Genomic DNA, 27899 nt, shown 5'->3' on the forward strand with positions numbered 1-27899 from the left:
CTGCTTCTTTCTCCTCTACACCTGAAGTATGATATTACATTACTCCTTCCATGAAGGCATGACCATTGGGCTAAGGAGAAAAGATCTGTTGGAGCATTTGATAATTAGAAGAACAAGAAAGTGCCAGAAATAGAATGATCAGGACCTAAAAGGGTGGTAGATGTTGAAAAAAGCATTCCGGAAGAGAGGAACAAAATAGGCAAGGAGAGAGGGGTAATGCAGAACAATGATGAGGGCAGGATGATTTAAATTGAAAGATTAATTTTAGGGAGCCCTCTCAGATAGGTTGGAGCAGAAGGTAAGCCTGGGTCATGGAGTGCCATGGAAACAGTGAGCAGACTTTAAATAATGTAGGGTCAACTCTAACACATAAATGATGTAAAGAAAGAAGAGTTTGGGAGAATTTAATCTGTTCTATTTTCATTCTTCATTTAGTGTCACCCCAATGAAAAAAAATATTGTAGAAAACATAGAGAGAATCCTGGGAGACCTGATAATCCATAATTTGGGAGCAAAAGTAAGTATACAAACCCAGACTAGTTCAGTTTTTTAGTCTGGAACCCAGAACTTGGTGGACTGCATCTTCTTAATAAACTGGAAGGAAATCTTCCAGGAAGGAGAGTTAGGGAGAGAGGAAGTGGTGTTTAACAAGTTCCCATTCCGCAACCAGCACTGGTGAAGTGTTTTATGGATATTTTCAATTCTTCAAGTCAAAATCAGCATCTGTGTGTCTGGAGATAAGTTGATAAGCCTCTCCAAGACTCAGTTTCCTTATCTGTAAAATAAGTATAAGTAATCATAAAATTAACAATTAATACTCATTAAGACACAGGCATTGTGCTAAGGATCTTACATGAATTTTCATATTCTAAATAACAGTATTATCTCCATTTTCCAGATAAAGTTCCAGAGATGACCAATGACTTACCTAAGTCACAGAGCTGCCAAATAGCTCAACTTACATGTGACCCCAGGGCAGTCTGTCCCCCAAACCCCACTACCGGGTTGTTCCCTAGGGTTGGTTGGCTTTGAAGGAAATCTTGCCCTGATTGCCCCCAGAATATTCAGCCTCCATTGGTGGAGCCACCCCCCTCCTGACTCTTGCATACTTTCTTGTCTTTCAGATGTGTCCCTTCATTAATTCGTGTCTTTATGACCTGAATCCGCAAGTGACTAAGGAACTGATTAGTAAGTGCTGGTGGTGAGAAAACAGAGAAACACTCCAGGAGGAAGCTCAGACTCCTCCTTTACCCTTTACATCTCCTCTCCCCTGACACTCCTCCCAGATAAACATTCCCTTCCTCAGGGAGGCAGAATGGTCCCTGCTAATAATGATCCTCATAAACTCAGCTGCTACTGACTGTGAGAGTCCTATGCACTATGTCCAGGGTTAAGCACTCTGCCTGCACTGGCCATTGAACCTCTACCACTAATCAAACACATGTTGGTTTCAATTCCATTCTGGCTCCCAAAATTTAGAGAAGCTGAGATATAAATGGGAGCTTCTTTGGGGAAAAAAAAAAAAGCTGCCTGATTCTTCCTTTACCCTTCTAGATTGGATGATGTTGCATTTTGAGCAAAAAATTGGCCTGGTTTCAGCCCAAAGATACCTCCTTCTAGTAGTCTCTACCTCCAGGCACCTGAAGTTTCCAGGTCTGCCAGAAGCCAAAGCAGGCAGCTGAGGCCCCCAGTGGGAATCTGAAAACCAATAGAATTTCTGGGCTGAAAGGACTTTTCCTTCATTAACGGAAGATTCACTAGTCCTACCCAGCAAGTAGTTTTCTGGCCTCTGCTCACATACCTCCACTGACAGGGAGCTCACTATTATAAAGTAGGAAGCTTGAGGCAATTGATCTGAATTATTCTTTAAACTCCCAAGGTATAGTTTCCAGGCTCACCCAAACTAAATGTGAGTGGGGCAGCTTGACCAATGCCTTCACTCTGCTGATAATTGGGCCGCCATTCTAGAGAGGTGGACAGGCAAATGGGGACCAGCTGCTGTGACGCCAACTCCCTTCACTGTCTCATTTCAACGTATAGCTCTTAAGTTACTAGCATGGGAGGGAGTGATTGTTCCCAATTTATGGATGAAGAAACCAAGGCCCAGAACTGTCAATGAAGTGATCAGAGATGCCAGTGACTAAGCATTGCCTCCAGCCCCAACCTCATGTCTCCTAGTGGTTGCCTCATTCCCTAAACCTGCTCTGCTCCCATTCAGAGTAGGAGAAAACTCCTTTGGCCTCTCTGATCCTCCTTTACTGCCACTGTCTAAGTTATCTGTTTTGCCTTCTAGGTCTGCTGCTGCAGCAGGGCAAGTACCATGCCACTATTCAAATATCCCCAAAGTAAAGGAACCACGTTTGCACCAATATGGTGAGAGATTAGAGCATATTTCCATTCCTTAGTGATGGTACTTAGCCTTTAGGGTCATTATAAATGTTTCATTCATTCATAAGATTTCAATTAAGCTTCTACTATGTGCTAACTGCTAGGATATGGCTATGAACAACACAAGACTCTGCTCTCCTGGAGTTTCTAGCCTAGTTGAGTGCACTGACAAAGAACTAGGAAATAACTGCATAGTCAACTAAATTCCAGCAGATGGTGCATACACTGAAGAAAACAAAGCAGAGACTGAGAATAACAGGTGGAGGCAGGGAGGGAGGCATCAAATTAAGAGAATAGAGTCACGCAGAAGGCTCTTTGAGATCTTTCAACTGAGCCATGAATGATAAGGCAGGAGTTGTGCCAAGACCAAGGGGAAGAACATCACAGATAGAAGGATGAGAATGTGCAAAAGCCCTGAAGCAGGAATGAGTTTTCCTTTTGGAAGCAGGAAAGGAAAGCAATGTGACTGGGATGTGGAAGGGCACCAGTTGTAGGAAGTATCTTTACAAAGCTTTTGTAAAAAGTTTTATTAATGTATCATGTATTTATTTGCAACTATTCTATGTTGAAAACACTCTGATCGAGTGTCACCATCTCAGGTCTCTCAAAAAAAAAAAAGTATATCGACCACTCTCTTCCCTACTTCCCTACTTATTTTTCTTCATAAAATTCATTATTATCTGACTTTTACTATACTGTTTCTTTTCTGTCTCTACTACTAGAATGTATGGTTCATGAAAGCAAGGACTTTTTCTTATTCCCTGTTTTTATCCCAGGTGTCAGCATTACAAAAATGAATTAGACATGGCTCCTGACTAGAGTCCAGCCTAGTAAAGGATAAGACAAATAAATAGGCAATCTTATATGCGGTAGGGTCTTCTGGTTGGGATTCTGTGGAAGTAGAGAGGCAAGATCCAGCAGCACTCCCTGTGGACTTCCAGAAAGGCTTCAAGGGGAAGCAGGCTTTAAACTGGGCATTGAAGAATGATTAAGAGTTTCTTCCTGGGAAAATACATTAAAGACAGAGAACACCTGATGTGCAAATACACAGGAGTAGGAAAGGACCTGATGCTCTGAACCACAGGAAGAAGCTCTAGGTGACTGGTCGTAGGAGTCATGGAGGATGGAAGCATGAGGAATAAGGATAAGTTTGTAGTGAACTATACATGCTTTCTGAGAACAAGGGTTCATGTGATGGGTCAAGCCACCAAGAAGAAGGTGCAGTCCATGAAAGGGAACATGAGAATTTGAAGACCAACACTACAATTGAATCTGTCTTTAGGTTGGTGGCTTAGTTATGTAAGATTCTAAACTAATACTGTGTGATAGAAATATAACACAAAACACACATGTAACTTAGAATTTTCTAGTGATGAAATTTTTAAAAGGAAAAGGGAACATATTTAGCAATATATTTCATTTGTCAAATATATCCAAAATATTATCATGTCAACATTTAATGAATATAAAATTATTAATGAAATATTTTACATTCTATTTTTGTCCCAAGTCTTTGATTCCTGTGTATATATATTTTATAAGTTATATATAATATGTTATATATTATTATATGTTATATAATATATGTTATTATATATAACATATATTACAAGTATATTTCATACTTACAGAACATTTCTATTTGGACTAGTTGCAACTGAAGTTCTCAGCGTCCACCTATGGCTAATGGCTGCCATACTGGACAATGCAATTCTAACTAACTTGCTGCCAGTTGCAGCACTTTGAAAAGCCTAGAGCATCTCATTTTATACCCACCAATACATCTAGGCTGCCATCTATCACAGCAGCTCCAAATTGTGCCCCCATGTCATGTTAGTCCACAGACATATTTGCTTCAACCCAGAAAGTATTTTGTAAATGTGACTGTGTTGCCAATATTAAAAGTAAGAAATATGTCTTGTGATCAAGCAGAACATCTGGCAGTATTTTATATCCTTGTGTCATGAAGTAAGTCAAGGTGAGAAGGAAGATCCATCTTAGTTGATGAGAGACAGTACAGGGAACAGAATTTTTTATCCTGGGAGACGCAGTGGATGGATGTCCAAACTGGTATATGGTTCAGCACCATGGATAGTGGACAGCAGTATGAGGGAAGTGAGATGGGCAGAGGAAGAGGCTCTCAGCTCTGGTTTACATCCTCCTTAAAAAGGGGTATGAAGTTGACTAATATCTTTATTATCTCACACAAAATTAGGTCTCGCTTGCTGACCTCCTCCTTGGAATGTCCTCCACATTCCAGACCCTCACCTATATAGATGTTCATGTTGATTACTCAACTGCCGCCTGGAATTTCTTTCCCCACCCTGAACTCCAAGGATCCCCTACTTCTCTGGGTATGGAGGCTATTTTCCTGTAACTCCTCACCAGAATTCATGTGCTGATTCCTTATAATCTCTTCACAATAAATTCTTTTTTGCAACTCTGAACTATGGGTTGTCCTCCCTCCATAGTGCCATGTGGGCGGGGGGAAAGATAGCCAGAGATGGCTGTGGGTCTGATCATGATGACAAAAAACTTGCAGAATAGAGGAGGGTTCCTAGGTTAATTTAGTCTTTGTCTCAGAAATATCTCAACACTCTGGTCTGGAATTTCCCCAAAACTAAGGAACAAGTCTTCCTGTCTTCTCTGAGATGTTTTCTGGATGATTTTGTGGCCTTGGGCCACAATCCCCTCACTGTGAAGTGAGTTTTGTTCTCATCCAATAGATCCCTCAGGCAACCTACAAAGTTGTGGTTTATGGAAGAAAACTTAGCTCTGGTAACCCCATTTTTCTTCTCTCTGTAACCAAACTTCTCAAGAGACATATTGCTATCCATTGTTTCTACTTCCTCACCTTTATCCAGTGCTCAATTTTGGATAACCTGCCTTATCCCTCAACACAAAATAATTTACTTTAGGTTATCCATCACTTCCTTCAAGGCCAACATCAGCGAACTGAATAGTGTTCATGTTCCTCAAGTCATTAGCAATTAACTTTGCATGACCACTCCAATCTACTCCCCATCTGCTCCTCCTCCGCTTTTTCTTCCTTATCACTACCTTGATTCATGCCTGGCACTCTTCTGTATGCACATACATTACATCCACTTACTCTTTTAAATAAATTGTGTTGGTTATTAAGCTTTTATCTCTTGGTTATAAATCTAACTTTCTGTACTCTGTTTTGCTGTGCTGGGTCTGGAAGTATGAAAACCACCTATCTCTTTTACTAGCTTGCTCCTTGTTAGGATCCTTCACTTGAGGGAGGTTGCAAAGCTGAAGGAGGAGAAAAGAAAACTTTTCTCTCCTGTTTGCTTCCTATTCCTCTAAGCATTACCCGGCAATGGTTTTTCACCCAATCGGGGAAAGTTGGTTTCAGTTTACAAGTTGCTGGTTTGTTTGTTTTTTTAATGCTCCAAACCCAGCTTTATTCTTTTCCTCAGAATACTGCACCAATCAACGGGAGCCCCTTTCTCAGAAGTCTACTTCCTAGTTCCATGGGGTTTCTCCTCCAAGATCCTTAAAATTCATCCCAACCACCTTTTGTTGCCACTGGACCCATAACTTGGTTCAGATCTCAGCATGCTCCAGAAGGACAAGAATAAAGGATAAAATAACTTATATACTCAAAATAATTACTTTTTTTGATCATTTATATCAGCAGACATGGGGTATATGTGTAACAATTGATGTGAAAATGTTGGGGCTCTGGAGCAGACAGTCAAGAAAGAATTCTTGAGATGTCCTTGGTGCAAAAAGGTGGTTTTATTAAAGCGTGGAGACAGGACCCAGGGACAGTAAGGGCTGTACTAAGGCTGTGAGGAGTGATTGATCATACACTTTCAAGTTGTGAGGGGGTCAGGGATAGTGTAAGTCTCTAAGGAATTTGGAAGCAAATTTTCCAGGACCTTGAGGGGCTAGCTGTTGTTAGGAAAAGGTAATTTACTACTGCCTAGTAAAACCTTAGTCATGAGACCCTTCAGATATATATCAGTGGGACTTATGCTTGGAGAATGATGACTAACATATATCTTCGGTAGGGGGGTAGAGATAAAGGAAATTTCCAAAGGGATTTTTATATGTTAAAGAAAATTTAGGACAGCCTGGATGGCTCAGTGGTTTAGTGCCGCCTTCAGCCTAGGGCCTGATCCTAGAGACCCAGGATCAGGTCCCGCGTCAGGCTCCCTGCATGGAGCCTGCTTCTCCCTCTGCCTGTGTCTCTGCTTCTCTCTCTCTCTCTCTCATTAATAAATAAATAAATAATCTTTAAAAAAAAAAAGAGAAAATTTACAGGATCCTAGGGATTGAGCTAATGTTAAGGTTGCTTTTTGCCTCTAGCAAAGTATTAATATCAAGGCAGCTAAGCTCCTTAAGGAAGATCACTTTGCCTGTCCCAAGTACTTGTCAATGGGCTATAAGTTTTAAAGAAGTTTAATTCTTTTTCTTTTGCCTTTGTTCTCTACATCAGTAATTGACTCTAAATATGTTAGACAAAAAAAGAATATAAACTGAGTTGTATGTGATTAATTGATGGGTGCCTTTATCCAAGATTCCAGATTTAATATTAGATCACACAGCCTAAAATGGCTTTGATAGCTTATTGTGTTGGTTACTGGAAAATAAACTCAAAAACGGCCTTCATTCAATGAGGTTGAAGACTTTCTGGGTTCAATATAAGTAAGGAACCCGAAGACTTGGAGTGATTGTACTGTTAGAGTGTAGTTATTTTTGCAAACATATGTGCCCCTGCCGTTAAACCTGCTGAGAGAGCCCAAACAACAATCTCTTCACCAAAAAATTGGAAAAAAAAAAACAAAAAACGTTGGTTTGGACAGCATTCACATCCTTGAAAAGCTCTGTGGTGGGGATCCCTGGGTGGCGCAGCGGTTTGGCACCTGCCTTTGGCCCACGGTGCGATCCTGGAGACCCGGGATCAAATCCCACATCGGGCTCCCGGTGCATGGAGACTGCTTCTCCCTCTGCCTGTGTCTCTGCCTCTCTCTCTCTCTCTCTTTCTCTGTGACTATCATAAATAAATAAAAATTAAAAAAAAAAAAAAAAGCTCTGTGGTGTCTGTTTTCTATTACCCGGAAAATGCTGCCATTGAGAAATACTCCCTGATTTCAATGGGGCATGATGAGACAAACGAGTAGCAAAGAGCAAGTGGTGGAGCTTAACTGGGCGGAAACAAGAAGGCAAGCTTATTGGAATGGATAGCCAATCATGAATTGGCAATCAGAATACTTGACAATTGCTAATTGATCACAGTTTTCCTATAAAGGAAATGGATGGTCCACCTACTAAATGTTAATTGATTGGGAAGATCTCCAGGTTTGGAATCCAGAAACTTGCCTTGGGTTGCCAAAATGGAAAGTCAGAGCTTTTCATCCAATTTCCAACTAAAGGCTGGTTCACATTCAGGAAACTCCTGATTGAAGGGGAGGCAAGGGATCTTGCAATATTGCCACAGCTTATACTGTAAGTCTTCCTACAAGTCTTTCCCAAATTGGCCTGTTGACATTTATTGAATCATGGTACACTGTGGAAAAATATCCAGAATTTTTGGGGATATGAGATACTGGCTCAGAAATTATGCTATTTTCCAGAAACTGAAAATACTTTTATGGTCCACCAAAGTGATTATGGTTGTCAAATGATAAATGGAGTTTTGGCACGAGTTTAATTCAGAATGGGCCTGATAATTACATGGACCCATTCTGTGACTATTTCCCCAATTCTTTAATGTATAATTGGAAGAGACATCATTAGCAACTGGCAGAAGCCCCATTTGGCTCTCTGATCCACAGAGGGAGAGCTTTTGGGAGAGGAAAGCCTAAATGGAAACTCCCAGAGCTTTCTCTTTTAACCCGATAATAAACCAAAGCAAAACTATATCACTGGGGGAAATTGGAGAGACAAAGACCATCATTTTAATCTGAGGATTAAATTAAAAGGATGCTGAAAAAATAAAAATAAATAGAAGGATGCTGATACTTGTATCAGGCAAGATTAATGCGAGAAGAGAAAGAGACAAAGAGAGGGATTACAAGGAATTGATTTACATGATTATAGGGGTTATTTAAGCAAGACCAAGACCCATGAGGAAGCTATGAGGAAGTGAGAATCAAGCACCCAAGCTACTGTCCACAAGAAATATTTCTTTTTTTCTCTCTCTCTCCTCCTTGTTCTTCTACTCCTCCTCCTCTTTCCTCTTCTCTTTGTTTCTCCCTGTCTCTCTCTTCTCCTTTCTCCCTCTCTCCCCTCAGCCTTGCTTGTAAATCCTCCCAACTAATTGAATCAGTCCTAACTGGATTATCCAGGATAATCTCCCTTACATTAGGTCACTCACTATGAACTTTAATTACAGCTGAAAACTCCCTTCAGAGCAACACCTAGGTTAGCATCTAATTAAATAACAGGACTGTAGCCTAGCCAAGTTGACAGGATAGGAAAAAAGAAACTCACAATACTTATCTCATCTTTAACAAGACTGTTCGCTGTCCTTAAAGTGAACCCATCCCCTGACACCTGGGATTTACTATTGCCCTTAAAATGTTTTTCCCTCTATTCCAAGATGTAGGGACCATCAAAATCAGCTTGCTTTTACTTGGCAGTGCTATCAGTACTGTTTTCACAGTTTTTCCTAGCACTAGTCAGCAATCCTGCTCTCTCTCATAATATAGTTTACAAAACTCTTGATCATACTGATGTCACAGAATATCACATATGTCCAATACATTAACATTATGCTAATTAAACTTGATGAGCAGCAATTAACAAGCATTAGCAAAATTAAAGGCATTAGTAAAATACACATGAGCAAGAAGGTGAGATACAATCTCATAAAAGCCCAGATCCCCAGCACTTTCATGAAGTTTATTCAAGTACAAAAAAGCACAAAGCTTCATGAGCCGTTTTCATTTTTAAGGTAATGCATACCACAATTAAAATTGTTATTCTGACACATTTACTGAATAACTCTTAAGGTACCAGTTCCAGTAGGAATCAGCAAAAATAGGCTCTCCAGCAAACAGTGCAAGCTTCTCTAACATCTTGTCCTTATAACCTAGGCAGAACAAACTATACTTTCAAAGTATCCATGGCAAATAAGGATGTTTATGGATGCTCTGGCAAGCTCTAATAAGAGAAACACAGTACAGATCTCTAGAGCTTTGGAGAAAAGCCCTATCTTGGCCCCAACTGTTTCAATTTTTAAAAACAGCTCCTGCCTTGCTACTTAGTCCTAGTAGAAATGAATATCTAAACATGGGATATCTAATATGCAATCAGAGATATCCTTCAGGGACTACATATCAAGTTTCTTTTTTTTCCCCCTGACATGCAGTTTATTTTTTTTATTTTTATAAATTTATTTTTTATTGGTGTTCAGTTTGCCAACATATAGAATAACACCCAGTGCTCATCCCGTCAAGTGCCCACCTCAGTGCCCGTTACCCAGTCACCCCCACCCCCCGCCATATCAAGTTTCTTTATGATATATTACATTGATTTTCAAATACTAAACTAAACTTGATTTCTTGAGATAAACCCCCACTTAATCATGATGCCTTTTCCTTTTTTTACATTTAAATCTGTATTGAAGTCACAAATATGTTGTTGAGGATTTCTGTCTCCACGTTCATGATAAATATTGGCCTGTAGTATTGACCCTGGTCTGGGTTTGGTATTAGGGTAAGGCTGGCTTCAGAGAAGGACTTGATAAATATTCTCTCCTCTTCAATTTTCTGGAATAGCTTGGGTATAATGTGGTGTTTAGTATGGAGCAATCTGGACCTAGAGTTTTCTGTGTAGTAAGGTTTTTATCTACAAATTCAATATCTTTAATAGATACAGGGCTTTTCAGGTTATCTATTTCTTCTCAAGAAGCTTTGGTGGTTTGTGTCTTTCAAGGAATTTGTTCCTTTTATCTACATTATAGAATTAATTGGCATAAAGTCATTTATAATATTTCCTTATTATTCTTTTAATACCTGTAAAGTCTGTAACGCTATCAGCCCTCTCATTCCTGAAGCTGGTCATTTGTGTCTTCTCTCTCTTTTTCCAAATCTACCTGACTAGAGTTTTATCAACTGTATTAATCTTTTAAAAAAACTGGCTTCTAATTTCACTGATTTTCTTTAATGTTTTTTGGGTTTATTTCATTAATTTCTATTCTATTCTTTATTACTTCTTTGTTTCATTTTTATTTATTTTTTTAAAGATTTATTTACTTATTTGAGAGAGAGAACATTTGCACATGAGCAGGGCAGGGCAGAGAAAGAGGGAGAGAGAATATCAAGCAGACTCTGTGCTGAGTGCAGGGCCAGATACGGGATCTGATCCCAAGACCCTGAGATTAGAACCTGAGCCAAAACCAAGAGTCTGACGCTCAATTAACTGAACCACAAAGACACTCCTGCTTGCTTTGTTTTTAATTATTTTAACTTTTCCTGTTAAGCTTCTTACAATGAATGATGAGGTCTGATATGTGCTTTAAGGAGAAGAACTCAAGCACATTTCCTCCTCCCCACTGGCTGGCATTTAAGGCAGGCGTGGCTCTGAATAGCTGGTCATTGTGAATGGCCTACCACTGTCCTTTCCTCCTGAGAACAACTCCTCATTGTAGGACCCTGGGCTTGATGGGGCCAGTTCCTGCCCACTAGTGGTTCAAAGTGTTCATAGTTATGGTGAAACATGCAGTCTTCACTCTCCCTGAGAACTCCAGCTCATTGAAAATCTTTGATGGTTGCCATGCGTGTCCCATGGAGTCTTTAGTGGCCTCTGTGGAATACAAGAGGAAATGCCACAGGCTCACAGAGCCCAGGATGAAGGGCAGGCCGTAGGCAAATTTATCTAGAGACCAGATACAGCCTACAGAGCCAGACAGCCTGGGTTCGAATCCTGGCTCCATGCTTACCAACCGTGTGTCCTTGGGCAAGTGACCTCATCTCTGTCAGTCTCAGGCTTCATGTCTGTGAACTGGGACAATAACAACACAACCCTCCAGGGCTATTGGATTAATGAAATTAATCTACAATGAATGCTTAGAGCAGAGCCTGGCACTGAGCACCGAGCTTGGGGCTCAATACATGTCTGCTATGGCTCTTCCTGCCTCTCCCGCAATGCCTGTGGGGGCCATGGGATCATTTTGGGGAGCAGGGTGGAGGTGGGAGGGGGAGGGAGATGGAGATGAAGGACCACTCCTCTGATCTCCCTTCTGTGGGTCTGGCTGCCTTGCTCCTGCCTCAGCCCCACCTGCCCCAGCTGGTGACTTCAGAGACTTCATTCACCTTCTCTGTGCTTCTGCAAAGAGAGGCCAGTCATAACAGTACCTCCCTCAAAGGGCTGTGTGGAGGATTAAAGAAGCAATTACAAGTAAAGCACTTAGACTGCCCCTTGAGCACAGGCAGCTCTCAACAAATGTTGTCTGGCATCATTGTTCTTACTTCAGCTAAGTGGTTCTCAGGTGCCATATGCAGCAGACTCCCCCAGAAGCTTATTCCTAGTTCCCCTCTCCTGGGAAAGACTCAACTGCTCATCTGTATTTCTACAAGCCCCACTTGTCCCGCAAAAAGCAATACAAGGTACCAAGAAACTCCGGCATTTCCACTTTCCCTTCCTTGATTCAGGTCAGCCCTGAACCCAGAAGAGGCATCCTCATCATCCTTTGTCAAATTCAATATTCCACTCAGAAGGCACCCCGCTTCCCTTCTACCCCTCACCCCATTTTCAAGGAAGTTTGTCTTTGGGGTAATGTTCCATCTTTAGACCTCTATGATTGTTAAAAATGTATATTTCTTTAAAAATGGAATAAATGAATGCCTGTGTGTGTAATGAATTCCATTCTATAGCAGAGTGACTCTCAATGAACTAAACCAGTCTAACCCACTGAATCAGGTGCAGGGATCTTCCACCTTCCTCTTCCACCCATTCTGCTGTACCCTGGACTTTCAGGACCTCTGCCTTTGGCTAGGGACATGGAGCTGCCTTCAAGCCCAAGGAGTTACAGTGGTGGGAGGTTGGGTTGCAGGGTTCAGGGGAGGAACACCTCTGCTGAGTATAGGAGGGCACTCATATACAAAACCCTGCTTGGCCCTTGGTTCTGCAACAGGAAACTCCTGCCTCCTGGTCATGCTAGACACCCCCTCCCTGGAGCCAGGGACGGGAGTCTGGGCACATGGGCCTTTGTCCCTGCAGTTCTGTCTGCCATCCATGCCCTATCCCATCTACACCCAGGGCAGTCTCCATCTCCTGGACTCAGCTCAAATGAGAGACATTCCCCACTCGTCACCCAAAGTGGCCTTTCTCCTATTCTCAATTTCACTCCATTTATACGATCTGTAATTATTCCACGTGTTGTTTATTTTGTCAGTTTCTGATTCTTTCCCCAGACTAGAAGTTGCTAGAGAAGCAGGGTGTCTGTTATTGCCTAGAGCCAAGGAGAATGCCTGGCACATCATAGGCCCTCAGAAACTAATGGCTGACTGGATAAATAAATTTCTATCCAAGTTAAATTCCTTGAAAGCCAATTACCCAGAAGAGCAGAGGTTTTAACTGGTAACAAAGGGCATGCCTTAGGAGGATGATGGAAATCTTGCTACTATGAGCAACACTTTTTAACTCCGTACATTTTTTTTTTCTGAACAAAGGTTTTCATCACATTTTCAAAATGCCCCCCAACAATTGATGGGATGAGCACTGGGTGTTATGCTATATGTTGGCAAATTGAACTCCAATTAAAAAATGCCTCCCAAAAAGGTAAAGAAGTTTACTCTAAAGAAAGTTCTTTGAAATAGTAAGGGAGACAGCTAATAGATGAGGATTGGGGCTCCAACAGCTCCACCTTCCAAAGGAAACAACATCCACCACTCTGGAGATGGCCAGAGAGCCTGCTGGGGAGGCAGCTCCTCCTCATCCTGGCTGGGAGCTCCATGGGCCGCTGGGTTTCACTGGGTCCACATCCTGTCACATACGCTATGAGGGTAAAAGGAGATCACACATGGAGCAGGCTTGGCACAGTGAACAAAGCCCACCAAATAAATGGCAGAGCCACCATCCTCAGAGGTAGCTGCTGAGGAAAAGTAGGGAGCAATGGGGGTGGGGAGACAACATGTGAGCTAATGTTACCCTTAAATATCCACTCAAACTCCCTCTCTTCAGAGATTGATTCTCTAATAACCCCCTCCTCATGGGCCAGGTCTCCCCTCCATGGGCCCTCACATAGCACCTCCTACCTCCCCTTTACAACCAGGACTACATGTCACCCTCACAGGCTCACAGCAAGGATGGCTAAAGACTACCCGTCTCCCCATAGGGACGAGAGTGCCACAAGGACAAGGAAATGCATGGCTCACCCCTGAGCAGTGCCTTCCTGCTCTGTTGCCATACACCAGGCTTAGAAAGTCTACACCCTCTACCTCATCATCTCTTTAGACTCAGTGGCCCTGAGAGCCCCAGCCTGTGATGGGGCAGGCTGTCACTCCAAGTTCAGACCTCCAAAGAGCCAAGGACAACAGGCTTGTTCCTCCCGACAATGCCCACTCTTCTCCAATTTTCTTGATAAAATATAGCAAAATGCCAACTGGTTACACAAGACCAGGAAGACTGGAAAAGTACATTTCAAGGTAACTGATATTCTACAAACATCCCCAAGGAGAGTGTGAACTCTGCAAGGATGTCGATTCCGGAAAGCCATCACCCTGAACTAATGCTTTCGTTATGATCTCTTACAAAACTGGATATGAAGTGCCCAAAGATGGCCCCAGGGCTTCGTGAGATCTGTGAAGGACCCTGAACATTCCCTACAGCCCGGGACAGAGAGCACAGGGAGTGAAGAGTGCCTTTGTGTTGGAGCTCCCAGCAGCTGAACTGTGAGGCCCAGACCCCCAAGGCCTGTGTGGATACAGGGGAGCCGATGAGAGAGAGTGGTAGGAGGTGAAGTCAGAGAGAACTCCAGGGGACCCTGGGAGGCACTGCTGGGGTTTGGCTTTTTCTCTGTGTGCAGTGGGAAGTTTTAGAGAATTTTGAGTGGAGGAGGGCCCTGGTCTGATTAATGTCTTAAGATGATCATGCAGGGAGCACCTGGGTGGCTCAGTTGGTTAAGTGTCCGACTCTTGGTTTCGGCTCAGGTCATGATCTCAGGGTTGTGAGATCAAGTCCTATGTCGAGCTCTGCTCTCAGCAGGGAGTCTGCTTAGGATTCTCTTCCTTCCCTCCCACTCTGCCCTTCCACCCACCTCAAATAAAAATAAATCTTTAAAAAATAAAATGACTGTGCAGGCTGTTGTGTGCAAAAAGATTGTAGGCGGGCAAGGGGAAAAGCCACAAAATCAGTAAGGACACCCCTGCATAATCCAGGCCAGTGTGATGATGGTTGAATAGGAGCTGCTCGATGTGGTCAGATTCTGAAAGTATTGACAGGATTTCCTGACAGATGGGTTGTGGACAATGAGGAAAGAGGAATCAGGGACTCCAAAGGCTGGCGTCAGAGCCACTGGATGGATTATGGTGTCATTTCTTAACAGGATGGGCCCAGGGGGATTTGAACTGAATTCTGTCTGACCCCCAACTCCAGAGCAATGAAATAAACCTAATGCTTTGGCCTTAAAACTCTGTCTGCCTCCTATAAATCTTATTCATAAACCATCCATCCAACCAACCATTCATTCATTCATTCATTCATATCATTTAACAAACATTTATTGTGGCAGCCCGGATGGCTCAGCGGTTTAGCACTGCCTTCAGCCCAGGGCCTGATCCTGGAGACCCGGGATCAAGTCCCATGTCAGGCTCCCTGCATGGAGCCTGCTTCTCCCTCTGCCTGTGTCTCTGTCTCTCTCTCCCTCTCTCTCTCTCTCCCTTTCTCTCTCTCTCTCTGTGTGTGTGTCATGAATAAATAAAAAGATCTTTAAAAAAACAAACAAACATTTATTGTTAACTACCATGTGGTAAACATGGGAGGCACTGAACACACGAGGGTTAGGACTCACACCCTGCCCTCCAGAAACTTGTAATTTGGTAGGTGGTTCAGAGATCAGCTTTTCTCACTCATTCATGTGTTCAGTCAGTCAACAAACATTCATTAATACTTAATTCCTGGCAAGCAAGCATCACAGTAGGCATCGCAAATGATCTTGGCCTTAAGAAAGTCTTAGTCCGGGGCAGCCCTGGTGGCGCAGCGGTTTAGCACCGCCTGCAGCCCAGGGCGTGATCCTGGAGACCCTGGATCGAGTCCCACCTCGGGCTCTCTGTATGATGCCTACTTTTCCCTCTGCCTCTCTCTCTCTCTCTGTCTCTATGAATAAATAAATAAAATCTTTAAAAAAAAAAAAAGAAAGAAAGTCTTAGTCCAATTGGAGAGCCTGAAATTAGCCGTCCTCATTCATTCACTGTAGAATCCCAACACCCAGCCTGTGCAGCGTCTGGGAGAAGACTCCCACTGGATGACCCAACAGTGGGCTCTACTGGGCGTTTCCAAGCAACACGGCCTCCCTCTGGATCCCTGGCCCTCCCCACAGGGTTCCACCTGCTGCCCTCACCATATGAGCAAAGCCCAGTGGTAGCTGCCAGAGCCCATCACGACACATCTCCACAGCATGCTCAGGACTAACTCTGGTGTGTCTTCCCACAGAAAACTATGAGTCCACTCATTCAGACAGCCACCCCCACAACCACCTGCCTGGGTACCATCTGACCCTTCTTGACACCCGCAGGTCCCAGAACCCAGGATGTGTCCAATCTGGAGGCTCTTGGTCCTCCTCAGCTTGCTGTCCCTACCCTCAGCACTGCACAAGCAGCCCTGGCGTGCCCTGGCCAAGGCCCACATGGACAGCAAACCAGCTCTGGCAAGAAGTAAGCTCAGCCCACACTCTGCCTACTGTCACTGGGTGGGTGGGGAAGGTATCAACCTACTGGGTGACCTCGGGTCAGTCACTCTCTTTTCTTCCTTTTTCTCTGAACCCTCAAGTACAGAAAACTGAGGATGAGTTGATCATATGCCAATTCATAACACATCATTGTCACATGCATCATGGCAAGGCCCTCTTGTGTTGAATTTGTCATTTTCCTGTTTACCTCTTATTCTTTCCCATTTGCCCTTCCTCGGCAGGCCCTGAAGTGTGTTTAACACATGTGTTTACTTATGCTCATGTCCTTATAAAAAAAGGAAGGTTTTAGTTTGCATAGATGGTATTGCCACATAGATCTTGTTGTTTTTTACTGTTTTCATTGGACACTGTGCTGTTGACCTCTGTGGCTGGTACTGAGATGTCCAAGGGAGTCCTCCACCTGCATCGTCTCTAATTCTCCACTATAACAAACTACACTGAGATGAACATCCTTGCATGTGTGCCTGTTAGGAGCTGTGGAAGAGTTTCTCTGGGATATTCCCAGAAGTGGAATGGGTGCCTGGGCCCTAGGGTGGATACAAACTCAATTCAACTAATGGCTGCCAGATTGCTCTCTAGAATGGCTGTGCTGGTCTATACTCGCTCCAGTGATAGACGAGCATACCTGTCTCCCCACACCTGCTTGCCAACACCGGAGGGTATCCATCTGTATCGCTCTACTCCAGCTGCTGTAGCAAAAAATCACAGGCTGGAGACTCAACAGACATTTCCTTTCTCATGGTCTGGAGGCTGGAAGTTCAAAATCAAGATGCCCATAGAGTTGGTTTCTGATGAAACCCCTCTTCTTCTCTCTGCCTTCTGACTTGCAGGCCTCTGCCTTCTCCCCAATTTCCTCACACGGGCCTTCTGTGTGTGCACAGAGTGAACTCTGATATTTCTCTTTTTTCTTTTTAAAAGATTATTTATATTTATTCATGAGAGATGCAGAAAGAGAGGCAGAGACCTAGAAAGAGGGAGAAGCAGGCTCCCCAGAGGGAGGGAGCCTGATGTGGAATTCAATCCCAGAACTCCAGGATCATGACCTCAGCCAAAGGCAGATGCTCAACCATTGAGCTAACCAGGCATCCCTGTCTCTCTTTTTTCTTATAACACCAGTATTATCAGATTAGGGACCCATCCTTATGACCACCACGTTTAACCTTCTCTTTTTAAAATTAAAAAAAAAAAAAGAATTTAGTTATTCAACAGAGAGACAAACAGACAGACAGACAGCAAGCACAGGTAAGGGGAGGGACAGAGGTAGAGGGAGAACCAGGCTCCTGACAGAGAAGGGAGCCCGATGCTGTGCTGCATCCCAGGACCCCAGGATCATGACCTGAGCTGAAGGCAGCCGCTCAATCATTGAGCCACCCAAGCACCCCTGATTGACCTTCTTACCTCCTCCAAGACCCTGACTCCAAATACAGTCGCACTGGAGACTAATACCTCAATATATTGAGTTGGGGGCGAGAGGAGCCACACAATCCAGTTTACAACACTACCTTTCTAATCTCTGTCAGCCTGGAGTGCACTGAATTGTCTTAGCTTAACTTCATCTGATCCATGGGAAGTTTAGGCATCTCATCCTGGTTTTGTTAGACATTTGACTTATTCAAATTCCCTGTTCTTATCTCTTGTTCATGTTTCTCTTTGCTTCTGAGGGATTTCTTTTATGCTCTCTGATTTGAGTGGCAATTATTTTTTTTAAGATTTTATTTATTTATTCATGAGAGACACACAGAGAGAGGCAGAAACATACGCAGAGGGAAAAATAGGCTCCATGCAGGGAGCCCGATGCAGGACTTGATCCCAGGACCCTGGGATCACACCCTGAGCCGAAGGCAGATGCTCAACCACTGATCCACCTAGTCACCCCAGAGTGTTAATTTATTTTTGACGCTGGTCCTTTGTCAGGTCTAACCAGTGCTAACATTTCTCCCAAATTGTCATCAACTTTTTTGTAGGTCCTCCAATGAACAGGAAGATTTTTCAAACTCATCACAATTTCATCCTATGGTTTGTGTTTGATGAGTCCTAAACCTTTGTCTCTACCCCCAAATATCTTCTACTTTGTTTTTTCTAATAGCTTTGTGGTTTTATCCTTCACATGCAGGAATTTTACCTGTCTGGAGGCCACCTTTATGTCACTTATGCTTGTAAGTGACAGCTCCAACTTCACTTCTGTCTGTGTAAGGAGTCTGCTTTCTCAGTCCTTCTACGAAAGATCAAGTTCCCCAAGCATGTGGATTCCCTTTGGGACTCTGTATTCTATGTCTGTGTAACTATTTCTACACCAATAGCAGAATATTTTAAATACTACCTTCTTCTTGAATTTTAGAGTGTGCTGAGTCTTTAAAAGAAAAAAAAATATCATCTGGAAATTTGATTTGGGTTTCATTGAATTTGTTATTTTAGAGCAAACTGACATTTTTGCAATGTGAGGTCACCCATTAGTATAATGGTGACCATTATATACCCTTTAAACTTAGTCTATCTTTCAGGGTTTTTTCAGATTTTATTTTACATCCTTTAATAGAATCTTAAAGTCCTATGACCTTTGTTAAACTCCTATCTTTGTTAAATAGATTCCTAGAGAAATGTATAGTTGTTGCTACAGTAAATATTGCCCAATTTTCTATTATATTTGCTAGTTGGTATTACTTGTTCAGATGAAAGTTGTTGGTTTTTGAAAATTAATCTGCTATCCAAAAATCTCACTGACCTCAGTTTTAATAGTCTGTTTTATTTATTCTGCTGGATTTTTAATCCAGAGGATTGTAGCAACTACAAATAATGACAGTTCTCCTTATTTATAAACCTTATACTTCTTGAGTCTTTTTCTTGTCTTATAGTATAGCTAAGGCCTCCTATAGGAATGGGAACGTATCTAGAATTCTCCACTAAGTTTGACATCTTCTCTAGGTTTTTGAGATCTTTTTTATCATGTTAAGGAAATCCCCTATAGTCCTGGTTTTCTAAATTTTTCTTAATCATAAATCAGTATTGGCTTTTAACAAATTTTTTCTGCATCAAAAATTACTCCATTCTTTCCTCTAAGCCATTAATGTGATAGATTATATTAATAGATTTTCTTCTGCTGAACCCATCCCAGCATTTCTGGAATAAACATGAAATTTTCATAATTAACTAGAATGATACATTTATATTGCACTACTTTTATCATATACTAGAATATACTTATAATGTATCATACTGAAATATATTTTATAATGTAATGTATTTTTATAATGCACTATTAGCTATTTAATTTGTTAGCTAATAATTTTATAGGATTTTAGCAAATTTTTCATACATGAAATTGATGTGTACCTTTCTTCCCTTGTACTGTTCTGGAAGCTGGGCAAGTTTCGCTAGCCTCATAAAATTAATTTGGCATCTTTGTCTTTTTTCATTTTCTTTCACAATTATCTCTTTATAAAAAGTGTAGTAAAACTCTTCCCCAAAACCATCGAGATCAAAAACTTTTGGAGAATGACATCTTCAATTACTATTTCTATTTCTTAATGCTTTTAGATAATGTTTCCCACTTCCCCCATCACAACTTTGCATTTTGTGGTTTACCACAAACAAATCCATTCCATTTAGGTTATGAAATACATTCATGTATATTTGAGGTCCCAGGCATCCTCATGGTTGCGATGGGTGCAGTTAGAATGCTATTTCATGGGGCTGCCGTGAAGATTTAAATGAGGGAAAGCATGTACCAAGTACTTTTTCAACTGTGAATATATTTATTACTATAACTACCTCTCACTATCAGTTAGGGTACTTAGCTACACAGAACAGAAAACCTACCTCAATATGGCCTCAACAATGAAAAAAAAATGTTGTTTCACATAATCAAAACTCACAAGGAGGACAATCTCAGATCTGATTCAATTAGCAACTCAAATATACCACCCCAATTTTGTCCGTTTTTTTTTTAGCTCTGCTATCATCCTATTTTTATCCTCAGGTCTCTAGTTCCCAGGATTGTAGGAAAATGGTGGCTAGTGGCCATCAGGTGGCCTTGCTCCCTTCCAGTAGGTGACAGAGAAAGAAACTCCCTCTCAAACATAAAACATAAGATCTTTGGTTTAGTGTGATGAAGCCAACTTGGGTCACATGCCCACTTTAAACCTGAAAGACGGACGCCCAGGTGGCTCAGCGGTTAAGCATCTGCCTTTGGCTCAGAGCATGATCCCGGAGTCCTGGGATTTAGTCCCACATGGGGCTTCCTGCATGAAGCCTGCTTCTCCCTCTGCCTGTGTCTCTGCCTCTCTCTCTCTCTCTCACTCTGTGTGTGTGTGTGTGTGTGTGTGACTCTCATGAATAAATGAATAAAATCTTTTAAAAAAATAAAATAAAATATATCTGAAAGAGTCACTGGGCAATGATGGCTCAGATTATCAAAGGCCTCATTTGGACCAGGAATTAGAAAGAGTACTTGAATGAAAACAGGATTCAGATGGGAATGATAGAATGGATGAATGGGAGGACGGATAGATGAATAGATGGATGGATATTGGATAGATGGTAGATGGAGGTTGGAGGGATGGATAGATGGGTGGATAGATGGATGCATAGGTGAATGGATGGATAAATGGATATTGGACTGGCAACTACTAGTGTCTCTTATCATCAACCAAGAACTACTAAGACTTCTAGGCATACTTGTAGTGTCACTCTATCCTTGAAACTATTTGGTCAATGTATGTCTCTTTTACTAGACAGAAAACTGGTTTGTGTCTTTGGTATGCCCCACAAGGCCTGATATCCAATAGATGCTCAATAATATTCTTTTTTGGACAAATGGTATCTATACAAATATCTTTAGATGAATTAATCTCAATATTTCTCACAAGAATCATGTGAGATGGGTATTATTACTGCCCTTATTATACAGATGAGGAAATCAAGACTCAGGAGGGTGATAGACCTAGCATTTCAACTCCTGACACACTTTCTTGTTTGCAGGCAACAGAAACATGGGATACTGAAGGGGAGTCTGGGAGCTGGAGGGAAGGGAGTGAGGGGGAACCATGGTTTCTGCAGCTCTGCAGTGTGGATTCTGATTACAGGGAGGGTCAAGTCAGAGAAATAAACGTGTCCTGTGGTATGCTCAGAGGCTCATCAGAGCTGGGCCCAATAGGCCACGGATTTCAGCATGCCATCACTTTTAGAATCCCCTTCCTTTTCAGAATTCATTCTTTTCTGCTGGTAGCTCTGTTTCATCCTACAGCTTATTCCAGGGCACAGTGTGGGAGAAATTACATTTCTTCTCTTCTTATTTGTTCTCCTCAACCAACATTTATTGTGATGCACATCCTGTACATGAGGTTCTGTGTTCCAGATATAGAGACACAGCCCTGGGTGGACTCTCAACCAGTAAATCTTGTTTGAGCAGCTCTTGTCTGTCAGACCCTCTACAGGTATGTCACCACCTCAACCCTGCAAAGCACCATTTCCCAGATGAGGAATGCGGATTTCCAAGTAGAGAGCGGAGTTGGAGGGTGACAAGCACCCATCACTCAGCAGGAAGTGGACACCAGCCCACAACCTGGGCCTCTTGACTCCAAACCCCCTACCTTTTCCATGACATTTTGGAATGTCACTGGTCCCTTGTCCATTTCCAGTTATTGCCCAGGGCCTCATGAAGTACAATGCAGAGGGCCGGATCCAGAATATCCGCCTCATGGACAGTCTGAATGCCTCAGGGCAGATGGCTCCAGGGATGGTGGGCTGGTTAATAGGCAGCATGAGCCTCCAGCATCAGCAAGAAAGCAGGTGAGCCCTGGAACCCCACCACTGGCCCTGGGACTCTATAAAGCTGAGTCAGAAGGCAGAGCTGAGGGATCACGGGGCTGAAGAGGGAAAGTGGGAATATTGCAAGGAGGGGATAAAGGGCCCAATATGAAGGGTTGTTTGGGGGAGGCAGCATAGCAGGGGAATTAAAGCAAAATTTCAGGAATAATAGCTCCTACATTTAAATCCTGGGCCTGCCTCCAACCTTGGGGAGATTACTAGATCACTCGGGCCCTGAAAGACATTTTAAAAGTACAAAACAGCAAAGAGGCTTCATCTATAACATGGGCACCCAGAGCACGGCCTAGGTAAATGTCTGGGGTGCCAAAGAACCCAGGACTAGGGTCAGACATTCAAACCCCACTCTAATGCTTGAGAGCTGAGTGACTCTTGGTAAGGTTTTGGAGATCTCTGAGCTTCACCTTAAGTCCTCATCAGTGAAATGGGCATAACAATTGTCCCTGCCTCTGGAAGTTGTGAGCTTTCTCTGCTGCACAGAGTGGACGCATAGGCATTGGGCGCTCCGATTAACCCAGAAGAGCTGGACCCGTGCTGCTTGCCTATAGTCCCACTGCTTCCCCTGGAGGACATGGCACCTTCAGCCTCCCAGGCTCCAGCCACTCCAGTGCACTGCCCCAGCTCCAGCCTGCTGCGCCCTGGAGCTCCCTTCCCTCTCATTTTGCCCCTTACTTTCGACATTCTAATGAGCGCTGGTACTTGCCAACAGGGTTTCCCTGGATGCATGCATCCCCCATCACCTCCTTCCATTCCCTTATTAGTTGTTACAAAGTATTCCTGGAGCACCCACTGTGTACCAGGACCTGGGCTGGGTACTTGGAATACAGCTATGAATAAGACATATGGTCACTTTTTGGATCTTACGTCCTACTTAGTGAGATAAGCCACAAAAGTAAGTAACTCATTTCAAGTAGGGGGATATGTTATGAAGATAACTTTAGCAAGGTAAGGGGTGAGAGTGAGGGACTTATCGGGAAGACCTTTTAAAGAGAAATCCCTAGGAAGACTGAAGAGAAGGAAGCAAGCCACATGAAGGACATGGGAGGGCAGTAAGTGCAAAGGCCCTGAGGTAGCAAAGAGACTAGTGTGTCTGAGAAAAAGGCCTGTGTGACTGGATGAGCAAGGGGGAGGGTGGAAGAAGGTGCGGCTGTGGTGGCAGGTAGGGCCAGACCCTGCAGGTCTCAGGCACCATGGTATGGAGTTTGGATTTTATTCCAAGAGCAGTGAGAAACTCAGAGAGAAGGTTAAATAATAGGGCTGCCTAGTGACTACCACATGGAGAATAGTTTATAGGGAGGCCAAGTTCATGGAAAGGGAAAGGAGCCCAGAGAGAAACTAGAGCAACTCCAGGCAAGAAGTGATGGTGACCTGGACCGGGTGATAGGGATAACAGTGAGAAGTTGCCAAATTCCAGGTATATTTTGTAAGCAGAGCAAACATGATTCACTGATGGGTTGCATGTGAAGGTGAGGGCTGGGGAGAAAGCAAAGAAGGCTCCCAGGGATTGAGCCTGGGCACCTGGGCAGGTGGTGGGGCACTGTGCTAGGAGGCAGTGGCTGGGTCTGAGAACAGCCCCAGTGTGGGCCTGTAGTTGGCTGTGGGCTGCACACATTCGTTGTGTGGAGTTGTTAAGGGCCCTCTGGGACAACGTGCAGCAGCCCGGGGCTCCTGTGGGTGGCTCTTGCCCTCCGAGCATCTTTAAAAGGATCTGACTCCAAAGCCTACCGCCTGGCCCTTTACATGAACGGCATACCAGCGTTTTTTATCATTCTGAGGCCTCGAGTCTGAGTTCCCTCACACTTGAAGGGCCTCTGCTCTTTCCTTGTGTAGCGCCAACATCACCAACATTCAGCTAGACTACAGTGGGATCCAGATGTCTTTCCATAAGGAGCGGTTCTCAGCAAACATCTTATTTGAATTTGACATTGACTTGAGACTGTGAGTCATTTGGCAGCAGGGTCGGTGGGAATCTGGGAGTTGGGGGGAGGGTGGAACTGGGCAGCCTGGGGAACCCAGATCTTTCTGACTTCAACCTCGTTCAAATCTTGGTTTCTGAACTCACTTGCTACGTGACCTCGGGCATGTCACTTCCAAGTCTCTGAGCACTGGTTTCTTCAGCTGAAATGTGACTGGCAATCACTGGTGATTTGCCCATTTAAACCTATGTGAGTTCATTACGCTGATTTTTTAAAAAAGAGAGAGAGAAACACTTTAATTATATCATCACCTTCCTTCCATCTGTTCAGACGGTCCTTTACCATCAGTTGCTCCCAAGAAAAGGGAGACCACAGCTAAACGGTAGAGATTTTTTTTTTTTACGGTAGAGATTTTTTTAAAATAAGATGAGCCCTCTTTACGCTGATTTTTTAAAAAAGAGAGAGAGAAACACTTTAATTATATCATCACCTTCCTTCCATCTGTTCAGACGGTCCTTTACCATCAGTTGCTCCCAAGAAAAGGGAGACCACAGCTAAACGGTAGAGATTTTTTTTTTTTACGGTAGAGATTTTTTTAAAATAAGATGAGCCCTCCACTTCTGAATTTCCAAGGATTTGGAAGCCAATCTATTTAAAGGATTTTCAGGAGCCACTCTGCCTAACAGCATTTTCTCCTTAGTTACTGGCTGTAGGAGTCAACAGGCAGGGCTGCTTCATTGAAAGAGTCACTCTTCCCTTTGTGTTGGTTGTTTCCACCTCGTCCTCCTCTCTGCCTCCTGCCCCTTCTCTCCCCCTCCTCTCTCTCATCCCCAGGCCCTTCAATAACAAGATTGTAAAGACACATGTGTGCATGAACCTCGTTGTGGAGTTCTGGCTGGAGAAAGATGAGTTTGGCCGGAGGGATCTGGTGATAGGAGATTGCCATGTGGAGCCGAGTAGCATCTACATGACAGTCCTAACTGAGTAAGGCCCCAGGGACCCTCCCCAGGGCTGGGCCCCTTCCTGGCTAGTCCTAGCTGCAGCCGCACATCTCTACCACCTCCTAGATGAGCCCAAAACAGATCTCACCCTTTCCCCAGGATCTACTTCTCTCCCTGAGTCAGCATCCCAGTGATGGCCCAGCCACCCTCCCAGGATCCAGACTCTTCATCTTCCTCACACCCTGCAGCCCACCTTCACTGGTTCACGTTAATGACCTCCTGGCAGCCTCCACTAGCTTCCTCTCTCTCCATCCCCACAGCCACTACCCTGATAACTAGACCACTTCCCAGACCATTACAAGACCCAGACTGGCTTTCCCTGACTCGGACTTTGCCTCCTTCACTCCATACAGCCCCCTGCAGGAGAAATAACTTTCTAGCACAGAAATGTGGTCATGTCCCCAACCTCTGCTCCAAACCCTCCAGTGGTTCTCCAAAACCCTCTGAATGAAGAGTAAACTCCTGGATGTCATTCAGGGCCCTATTTATCCTCCTACCTGTGCCACTCTGCAGCCATCTACCATCTTGTGTCGCTGAAGGACCTACCCCTCCATCAACACGCCCAGTACTTTCATAGCCCCGTGCCTTTGCCTGGAATGCGTGCCTTTTGCCTGGAATGCCCTTCCCTTCTTCCCTAGAACTCCTCCTCATCACTTATTCATTCAACAAGTATTTATTGAGAACCTACTATGAGCCAGATATGGCATGCTTGATGCTAGGGATACAGTAGTGATCATGACAGAAAAAATAGAGCTGTTTGTATTGGTGTAATTACTAATAGAGTATAACAGATCCATATACTGGTTGACCAAGTCTATCAACCTCAGCAGACTATGAGTCTCTCAAGGGCAAGATCTGGATATGATTTCTCTCTGTAATTCCAGAAGGCTGAAAGCAACTAGGTCTTCAGTGGGTGTCCAGTCATTTATTCATCAGATGTTCAATGAATGCCTAAATCACACCAGGCATTCATGGCTAGGACAGTGCAGGGAAAGGACTGATCTCTGGTGCTCTGCCAACCTGATTCTAATTAGCACTTACCAGCTGTGTGACCTTGGGCAAGTTACATCACCTCTCTGAGTTGCCCCTTCAACTACTGCTGACTGTGATGCCTCTTGTAGACAGCTGGCTGAGGACTAAATGACTGTGTAAGGTGTACTCAACACCTAGCCCCTGGCATGGGTACTACATGGATTTATCTGTTCTGTTCTGTACATCTACCTCTCTTTCTAGAGATATCTCACCAAAGATGAAACATTTTCTCCACAACTTCAGAGGGACCCTGGCAAAAGTTATCCCAAACCCAGTAGAAAGTCAGGTAAGTTTGTGAAAAATATTGTCCCCGTGGGGTTCTTTGAGTCTGAGGGTCAGGACATATATATTGTTTCGGAAAAGAGTTTCCAATCTTGGGCTTTAGAACCTGAAAAATCTCAATTAAAAATTTCAGTTTTGTCATTTATTGATTGTGTGTCCTCAGCAAGTGACTCGGCTGCCCCATGCCTCAGTTTCCCCACCTGTATCATGGGAATCATCACAGTCTCTATCGCATAGAATCATCATGAGGATTCAGGCAGACATGAAAGTGTTGTGCATGGCATCCAGTTGGTGTTCAATACAGGGGAGCTGCTCTTGCTGCCATGATTCCTTGTGGAAATGCAATAGAGTCTAAACTTCCAGCTGCAGGCTCTTTAGCTTTGTTTTCCTAGTCCTTGGCCTGACTCTTCTCTCTCTGCTGGTGACCCAGGTGTGTCCTCTAATCGGTGAAATCCTCAGACAGCTGGACGTGAAACTGATGAAAAGCCTCATGGGTGAGTGTCTACATCCATGTAGGAAGGAGGACAGGATTGGCAAATGGAAGAGGTGCCCCAGGGGAGCCCACAGAGAGGCTTGCTGAGGGGTGTCTGCATGTGCTCTGAGAACACTTAGAGGTGGCCATGTGACAATGACCATTACTGTTCCCCAAGAGAGCTAGGACAGCAGAGGACACCCTACAAGCAGTCTGTATGCTGCCAAGTCACCCAAACCTCCAGATTAGATTACTACAAACTATAGCTCCTCTCAATGTCTCCACTCCCCTTTAGGGAGCACTGCCCACCCCTCGAACCTCAGACCAGACCACCCTCCATCTGCAGATAGACAGATACAGTCACCACCCTCACGGAGCTTACAATCTAGTGAATGGAAGACTATGAGAAGCATATAACTACATATCATGTGGAAAGAATTTTTTTAAGATTTTATTTATTTATTCACGAAAGACGCAGAGAGGGAGAGGCAGAGACATAGGCAGAGGAAGAACCAGGCTCCCTGTGGGGAATCCAATGCAGGACTCGATCCCAGGATCCTGAGACCACACCCTGAATGAAAGGCAGACACTCAACCACTGAGCCACCCAGGCATCCCCATTTGGAAAGACTTTTAATGCAAGTGCCTCAGGCACTGGCTCTGGTTGGCATGGACAGATGAAGGTTCCTTCAGAGGCTGGACAGGCAGTCACCCTGGTAACTGATCCTGCCTCTCCTCCTTACAGAACAGGCTGTTGCTCATAAATTCAACCAACTATGAGTCCAGCCAACCCTCCACATGCCAGACTTGAACGTCTTCCAGCTACCCACTGATCCAGAAGGAGATTCCACATCTTGGGACCTTAAGTCTTCCTTGGAGTGGGCCTCCCACTCCCAAAACCTTGCCCACAGAGTCCTGTCCTGTCCCATAATAAACTCTAGCTCTGAAGGGTACAAAGGTCTCCTTTCCTGGGCCCCGAGGTTAAGGTTCCAGAAGTCAGGCTTGATGAAGCTCCATCCTAAGACTAAATATGCCTGGGTTTACTCATCAGCCCAGAAATACCAGAGAAAACACCTTGTTTTCCTGTAGTTTGCAACCAGG

The 27899-nt window shown here is 43.7% G+C and overlaps 1 protein-coding gene and 1 long non-coding RNA gene across 4 annotated transcripts in view; one reads left to right on the forward strand and one right to left on the reverse strand.

Annotated features, from left to right (window-relative positions):
• Positions 1-388: 388 nt before the first annotated feature.
• LOC112673806 (uncharacterized) overlaps positions 389-27899 on the reverse strand; it is a 74942-nt gene continuing 47431 nt past the window's right edge. For all 3 annotated transcript variants that reach the window (XR_007405613.1, XR_007405614.1, XR_003145051.3), the window contains one exon: positions 389-775. This is a non-coding gene — a long non-coding RNA (uncharacterized LOC112673806). The remainder of the gene's footprint in view (positions 776-27899) is intronic.
• On the forward strand, positions 15846-27755 carry BPIFA3 (BPI fold containing family A member 3). The gene is made up of 8 exons (XM_025469734.3): positions 15846-16001; positions 16100-16238; positions 21910-22060; positions 23927-24034; positions 24847-24996; positions 26247-26331; positions 26758-26821; positions 27544-27755. The coding sequence occupies exons 2-8, from the start codon at positions 16115-16117 to the stop codon at positions 27576-27578; spliced, it is 717 nt and encodes a 238-aa protein (XP_025325519.1). The 5' UTR covers positions 15846-16001; positions 16100-16114; the 3' UTR covers positions 27579-27755.

This window comes from Canis lupus, chromosome 24, assembly GCF_003254725.2.
Source record: "Canis lupus dingo isolate Sandy chromosome 24, ASM325472v2, whole genome shotgun sequence".
Classification (NCBI taxonomy): Eukaryota; Metazoa; Chordata; class Mammalia; order Carnivora; family Canidae; genus Canis; species Canis lupus.